The sequence below is a fragment of the Boleophthalmus pectinirostris genome, unplaced genomic scaffold (assembly GCF_026225935.1).
Source record: "Boleophthalmus pectinirostris isolate CB_2022bp ecotype Guang Dong unplaced genomic scaffold, ASM2622593v1 HiC_scaffold_1, whole genome shotgun sequence".
NCBI classification, from domain to species: domain Eukaryota; kingdom Metazoa; phylum Chordata; class Actinopteri; order Gobiiformes; family Gobiidae; genus Boleophthalmus; species Boleophthalmus pectinirostris.
In genome coordinates, this window is record NW_026570970.1 from 2,537,693 (window position 1) to 2,545,192 (window position 7,500).

Consider the following 7,500-nt stretch of genomic DNA (forward strand, 5'->3'; position numbering starts at 1 on the left):
GTTTTGGAGACAAATAATGAAGAAAATAGTTGTTTTTTTTTTCGTTTTCTTATTTTTGGTTTTATATTGAAAAACGAATGAACGAACGATACTTGGATTTGCCTCTGTCCGTTTCTTTATACAGTTAGTGTTTGTGAAGGGCGTGTGTGTGAGTTTCTGCGTCCGTGTGTCCTCAGGTCAGTAAGTCCGTGTGCATCCTGACCACACAAGCAATAATGAAGCTGCTGAAATCCAAAGAGGCGGCTGCAGCTGTGGACGTGAAGAGCTGGCCCCTGGTCATGGACACAGGTAACACGGGCCCCGGGGAACATCTGTCTTCTGTCATCAGTTAAAACACATGAAAGTCTTTCACCTTTCCTGACCTGCGTGAATCCTGTAGATCAGGAGAGTCAAACTCATTTTGTTCTCGGGGTCGTGTCCAACCGACTTTGATCCCAAAGTGTCCGGATCAGAAAACTCATGTCATATAAACCCCAAAAATAACAAGAAGTTCAAATATTTGTGCAGAGAAACACAAATCTATTATTTTTTTAATTGATGAACTCTTTCTTTTACAAAATATTATAATATTATGAACAACCTGAAACTTTAAGAAAAATACAATTTTAACACAAAGTTTTAACATGAACTTGTTTTACATTAACTTGTATAAACAGGAATAAGTCCATTTTTGTTGTAAAATCCTGCACTCGGCTCCACTTTTCTCATGTTGGACATTTTTCTGATGAGGGTGTCACGGTCAACAGTCAAAACGATCGTCCTTTAAGAGCGTTTGGAAAGAGACAAGTCTTCATTTGTGCTGCTCTGGTGGGAGGGGCCACGTACAGAGACGCTGGAGACGCTGCTGTGATAAACACCACAGAAAATTAACAACATTTTAATAAAAAATAGAATTAAAATATTTTAGTAGAAAATCAGCCGAGGGCCAGATTAAAGGTCTTGGAGGGCCGGATCTGGCCCCCGGGCCGTATGTTTGACACCTGTGCTGTAGATTCAGTGAGAAACGTTTTTGGTGCAGTTGGGGAGTGAACATGTTTCATTACAGCTGCTGTAGTCTCAACATCTCCAGTGTTTCAATCATTTATCTGCAGTGTACAGGTGGAGGTCACTAGATGGCGCCACCACGTAACGCAAAATAATTACAAAAGAAGAACCAAAAATGTAAAACTACAATGACAATGTCGCCCTCTACTGGAGAAACAGAGGATGACAACACTACTGCAGATAAATGCACTTAAACCAACAGAACTGCATCACAGTTTATAATAATACCACAGCAACAGATTCAACTAAAGCTGTACTCTGGAACTTTTCTTTTCTTTTTTGATGCTTTATTGTGTCAAAAGCCCTATTCACACAGGGTCTGTTTTTAGGAGGGAACAACATTATAACATGAGTTAAAGCTGAGTTAAAGTTGATTTTGCATAATTTAATTTATGATCTTTAAAGGTTGTATGAAAGATTTTTTTTTTTTTTTTTTAGTTTGAAATTGTCAATGAAAGTTCCAAATATCTGTATAGACCAGGGGTGGGCAAACTTTTTGACTCGTGGGCCACAAAGGATTCTAAAATTTGACGGAAGGGCCGGACCAGGAACAGATAGGTGAAGTTTTTTTGGTAATCCACCTCATAAGAGAAAAAAAATAACGGGGGATAATATAATATAGAAAATAAAATGTAGAAAACAAAAAAAGAAAATATGTAGAAAATATCCTATGTTATTGAAATATCTCATAATTGAAAATCATTACAACAAAATCTCTGTCTTTCAAGTCCTACGATATTTACGATTTATTGAAATGACTTTTAAAACACTGAAAATTATTATTACTATTATTCAACGTTGGCGGGCCAGATTAAAAAGATAGAAGGGCCGCATATGGCCCCCGAGCCGTAGTTTGCCCACCCCTGGTATAGATGCAGCAGCCTTGTAATTATGATGAGCAAAAAAAAGAAAAGAATGAAAATCCATAGATTGTGGACGTGGTAGACATCAGTCGATAGAAAACAACGCGACCTTGTTATCTGTTCAAACTCTCTGTTTCTAGTGGAACTGAGTCGCTCTGGGATTATGTGGTTTACATTTGCCTCTGACACATGATTCCACACACGCAAGACGCCGTTAACTCGACCAGCGCAGCGGTTCTGAGCGGCTTTTTCGAACTCGAGCTTCCTCAGAGTTCGCATAAAGTTTGTTGCGATGGGAGACGAGAATCTGACCAGTTCGCTGCAAAAGAAAGTTTTTGAGGTCACTGAAAGAAGAAGAGAAGGGGAAAAGGAGTGAAGTCAAACTAAGGTGATTCTTGGAGATTCCTTCCAGCGATGGCGCGACTGAAGCAGGCGAAGGGTCTAAAGACTGACGCGACGGTAGATAAATTACTTCTGGACAGGAAACTTCAACAGAGATTCATTTGGCGATTCGTTCGGCGATTCGTTCGGCGATTCGTTTGGTGTTTCTTTCAGCGATTCAGTATTCAGCGATTCGTTCGGCGATTCGTTCGGCGATTCGTTCGGCGATTCGTTCGGCGATTCGTTCGGCGATTCGTTCGGCGATTCGTTCAGCGATTCGTTCGGCAATTCGTTTGGTGTTTCTTTCAGCGATTCGTTCAGCGATTCGTTCAGCGATTCGTTCAGCGATTCGTTCGTTCGTTCGATTCGTTCGTTCGGCGATTCGTTCAGCGATTCGTTCAGCAATTCGTTTGGTGTTTCTTTCAGCGATTCAGTGTTCAGCGATTCGTTCAGCGATTCGTTCAGCAATTCGTTTGGTGTTTCTTTCAGCGATTCAGTGTTCAGCGATTCGTTCGGCGATTCGTTCGGCGATTCGTTCGGCGATTCGTTCGGCGATTCGTTCGGCGATTCGTTCGGCGATTCGTTCAGCGATTCGTTCAGCGATTCGTTCGGCGATTCGTTCGGCAATTCGTTTGGTGTTTCTTTCAGCGATTCAGTGTTCAGCGATTCGTTCAGCGATTCGTTCGGCGATTCGTTCGGCGATTCGTTCAGCGATTCGTTCAGCAATTCGTTCGGCAATTCGTTTGGTGTTTCTTTCAGCGATTCGTTCAGCGATTCGTTCAGCGATTCGTTCAGCGATTCGTTCAGCGATTCGTTCATTCGTTCAGCGATTCGTTCGGCGATTCTGACTGTAAACAAGCAGGATTTCTAGCATAAGGAGGAGATGGGAGGAGGTGTTTTTTCTTCGGGAGCTGTAGAGGAGGAGGGAGGTGTCATTTGTAGAGGAGGAGGGAGGTGTCATTTGTAGAGGAGGAGGGAGGAGTCATTTGTAGAGGAGGAGGGAGGTGTCATTTGTAGAGGAGGAGGGAGGTGTCGCTCATGTGTCATTTGAAAAAGGACAAAGAGTCGCTGTATTTCTCTTTCCGTGTTAAGTCCAGCTTAAAAAGTCCATGTAGGAAACAGCAGTGTCCAGTGTCGTTGCCGTTGTCACAGGTACAAATGAACCTCTCGTGTTTGTTCCAGACGACCTCCCCAGAAAGAAGTGTGTCCAGACCTACAAGCCGCCCACGCCGGAGATGTTGGCGTATCTGGACTTCAGCGTGTCCACCACGGGCATCCTGGCAGGGGTCAAAGTGCGTACCACACTGTACTACGACTACGACTACAACTACGACTACGACTACGACTACGACTACGACTACGACTACGACTACGACTACGACTACGACTATACACATAACACCTGTACTACGTCAGTGGTCCTCAACATTTTTAGCTCCACGGACGCAGAGCTCCACAGTTTTATGTCCGACTATATTTCTTTTTATTGCCGGTTTAGATCTGGTTTAGTCCTGGTTTAGTCCTGGTTTAGTCCTGATTTATCCTTAAGCTACATTGCACAAAATATCACCAAAACTGGCCAAAAGTTTGTGTATTTTGTGATGCATTTTTAATTTCTGTGTTGTTGTTTTTTTTTTTTTTTTTTCAATTAATTATAACTTGAAATAAACTAGTCCTGGTTTAGACCTAGTTTAGTCCTGGTTTAGTCCTGATTTAGTCCTGATTTAGTCCTGGTTCAGACATGGTTTAGTCCTGGTTTAGACCTGGTTTTAGATGTGGTTTTAGACCTGGTTTAGACTTGGTTTAGTCCTGGTTTAGACCTGGTTTTAAATGTGGTTTTAGACCTGGTTTTAGGCCTGGTTTTAGATGTGGTTTTAGACATGGTTTTAGACCTGGTTTAGACTTGGTTTAGTCCTGGTTTAGACCTGGTTTTAAATGTGGTTTTAGACCTGGTTTAGACTTGGTTTAGTCCTGGTTTAGACCTGGTTTTAAATGTGGTTTTAGACCTGGTTTAGACTTGGTTTAGTCCTGGTTTAGACCTGGTTTTAAACGTGGTTTTAGACCTGGTTTAAACTTGGTTTAGTCCTGGTTTAGACCTGGTTTTAAATGTGGTTTTAGACCTGGTTTAGATTTGGTTTAGTCCTGGTTTAGACCTGGTTTTAAATGTGGTTTTAGACCTGGTTTAGACTTGGTTTAGTCCTGGTTTAGACCTGGTTTTAAACGTGTTTTTAGACCTGGTTTAAACTTGATTTAGTCCTGCTTTCATGGCCTGGTACCGGTCCCCGTTCTGGGGGTTGGGGATCCTTGGGTTAGAACACACATCATGTCTGAGCTCTGGTGTTGACTCTGAGTCTCGTGTGGTGCAGATGTCTCACAGTGGCACCAGTGCCCTGTGCCGCTCCATAAAGCTTCAGTGTGAGCTGTACCCGTCCCGACAGATCGCCATCTGCCTGGACCCCTACTGCGGCCTGGGCTTCGCTCTCTGGTGCCTCTGCAGGTAATCCAATCCACTTTATTTATACAGCACATTTCACAAACAAACGGTTTCCAAAGTGCTGCACAAATACATATTAATAACAACAATGATAAAAAAAATATATGATAAAAGAAATGCTCAGATTTAATCATACAAGTCTTAAATTAATAAAACCAGTAAAATAAAATAAGCGCAAAAATCATAGAACAGCAATAAATAAATAAATAAAACCAATAAAATACATTAAAAATAAATAAAATAAATTAAAAACACAGAGGAGCACACAACTCACACTGTGTTAAAAGCCAGAGAATAAAAGTGGGTCTTAAGACGAGACTTAAAACTCCAGTGTTCCAGAGTTTGACGACAGAGAAGGTCCTGTACTCCCGGTTTTAAGTCTCGTCTTAGGTCCCACGAGGTGCAGCTGGACCTCAGACCTCAGAGCGCATGCAGGGGTGTAAATGTGGAGGTAACACACGCTCACTACCGGCAGCACGCCACAGCCACAGTCACATCAGAACGTCTCTAACAACAGCTCAAACACTAGCGCCTCGGTAGGATTTTACACTGTCTAAAGTGAACCGTACTGGGCCATTTCAGGGGCAATTAGTCGTGGTACCAGCTCCCAAACTGTAATATCGCTTTTCAACTCCAGGTTTACACACTGCTACGAGCCGATTGGACAAGAGAGAGCGCAGACTCAGACTCAGACATCAAAACGCGAAGGAAACCAAAGCCAGTGCACACGTTTGCACCAGCTGATTCCTGTTTATAGAATATATTTAATATGTGATGTGCACAGTGCATCTAACTGCAGCCAAACCCACTGTGTTACATAAAGAGACAATATAGTATTTTCCTGTTTACTCTAAAGCTAAAATATAATTGAGGTAGAGTGTATTTGCTAAGAAAGCCTGGGTTATGTTTGGATGACTCACATAACAGAGCCCAGACTGTGCCCAGAAGCTCCAGGGCGACTCAGTCTGGGGATCAGAAATGTGTGTTATGGGCTGATGGGGCAGTGGAGACCGTGTGGTAGACGTGTTGTACAGTATTCTCTCTTTGGTTCTAACAGTGTGTGTGTGTGTGTTTCAGTGTGTACTCAGGTCACCAGTCCATCCTGGTGCCTCCTCTGGAGCTGGAGACCAACCCGTCCCTGTGGCTGTGTGCGGTCAGCCAGTACAAGGTGCGGGTCACCTTCTGCTCCTACAGCGTCATGGAGGTGTGCACCAAGGGCCTGGGCACGCAGACCGAGGCTCTCAAGGTACGGCTCAGAACATGTGCTCAGATTAATTTATAACATGTGCTCAGATTAGTTCAGATTAGTTCATAACATGTGCTCAGATTAATGTTATTAGGTTCTTTTTTCAGACCAAAAGTTTGTTTTCATACCTGACAGTTTCGACTGCTCACTAGTGGTCTTCCTCAGAGTCACGTGATGTTGCTGTGACGTGTCCTGTCACGTCACAGCAACATCTGAAAAAAGAACCTAATAACATAAATTATCAGAAGACCAAATGAACCTCATCGGACTATTGTGCTCAGATTATTTTATAACATGCTCAGATTCGTTCATGACGTGTGCTGAGATTAGTTCATAAAATGAGCTCAGATTAGCTCATAACATGTGCTCATATTATGTCATAACATGCACTCAGATTTGTTCAGATTAGTTCATCACATGAGCTCAGATTAGTTCAGATTAGTTCAGATTAGTTCATAACATGAGCTCAGATGATCTTTATCACATCATACATCATACGTCCAGCTCGTGTTTTTGTGTGTTCCAGATGAAGAACGTGAACCTGGCGTGCGTGCGGACGTGCATGGTGGTGGCAGAGGAGAGGCCTCGGATGGCCCTCACTCAGTCCTTCTCCAAGATCTTTAAGGACCTGGGACTGTCCCCTCGGGCCGTCAGCACCACCTTCGGGTGCAGGGTGAACGTGGCCATCTGTCTGCAGGTAGGACGAGTGTTCGGGGAGAGGTTTCTGTGTTTGTGCCTGGAGGAGGAGGTGGAGGAGTTGTGTGCTGGAGTTGTGTCGTGCGTGTCCTCTGTGTCCTCTGTACAAACGTGTCTTCTCTCTGTGTGTCCCTGTGGTCAGCCCAACAGACTGGGGCCGCTGGCAGAGCAGGTACTGTCAGAGCTCAGGGCTGTAGACGCTGCATGGTGCTCGCACATGTCCATGCTCCGTGTGTGTCAGGGCTCTGTGTGTGTGTGTGTGTGAGGTCTGTCTGTGTGTGTGTCAGGACTCTGTGTGTGTGTGAGGTCTGTGTGTGTGTCAGGACTCTGTGTGTGTGTGTGTGAGGTCTGTGTGTGTGTCAGGGCTCTGTGTGTGTCGGGGCTCTGTGTGTGTGTGTGTGAGGTCTGTGTGTGTGTCAGGGCTCTGTGTGTGTGTGTGAGGTCTGTGTGTGTGTCAGGGCTCTGTGTGTGTGGTGTGAGGTCTGTGTGTGTGTCAGGACTCTGTGTGTGTCGGGGCTCTGTGTGTGTCGGGGCTCTGTGTGTGTCGGGGCTCTGTGTGTGTCAGGACTCTGTGTGTGTGTGTGAGGTCTGTGTGTGTGTGTGTGAGGTCTGTGTGTGTGTCAGGGCTGTGTGTGTGTGAGGTCTGTGTGTGTGTCAGGGCTCTGTGTGTGTCTGTGTGTGTGTGTGAGGTCTGTGTGTGTGTCAGGCTCTGTGTGTGTGTGTGAGGTCTGTGTGTGTGTCAGGGCTCTGTGTGTGTGTGTGGTGAGGTCTGTCTG

At 44.4% G+C, this 7,500-nt stretch overlaps 1 protein-coding gene across 1 annotated transcript in view; it reads left to right on the top strand.

Annotated features, from left to right (window-relative positions):
• The window catches only part of dip2a (disco-interacting protein 2 homolog A), a 162,159-nt gene that overhangs the window by 138,133 nt on the left and 16,526 nt on the right, over window positions 1–7,500 (top strand). The window contains exons 28-32 of the mRNA XM_055148771.1: window positions 177–288; window positions 3,471–3,580; window positions 4,655–4,785; window positions 5,860–6,028; window positions 6,555–6,725. Coding sequence (XP_055004746.1) covers window positions 177–288; window positions 3,471–3,580; window positions 4,655–4,785; window positions 5,860–6,028; window positions 6,555–6,725 — 693 coding nt within the window. The remainder of the gene's footprint in view (window positions 1–176; window positions 289–3,470; window positions 3,581–4,654; window positions 4,786–5,859; window positions 6,029–6,554; window positions 6,726–7,500) is intronic.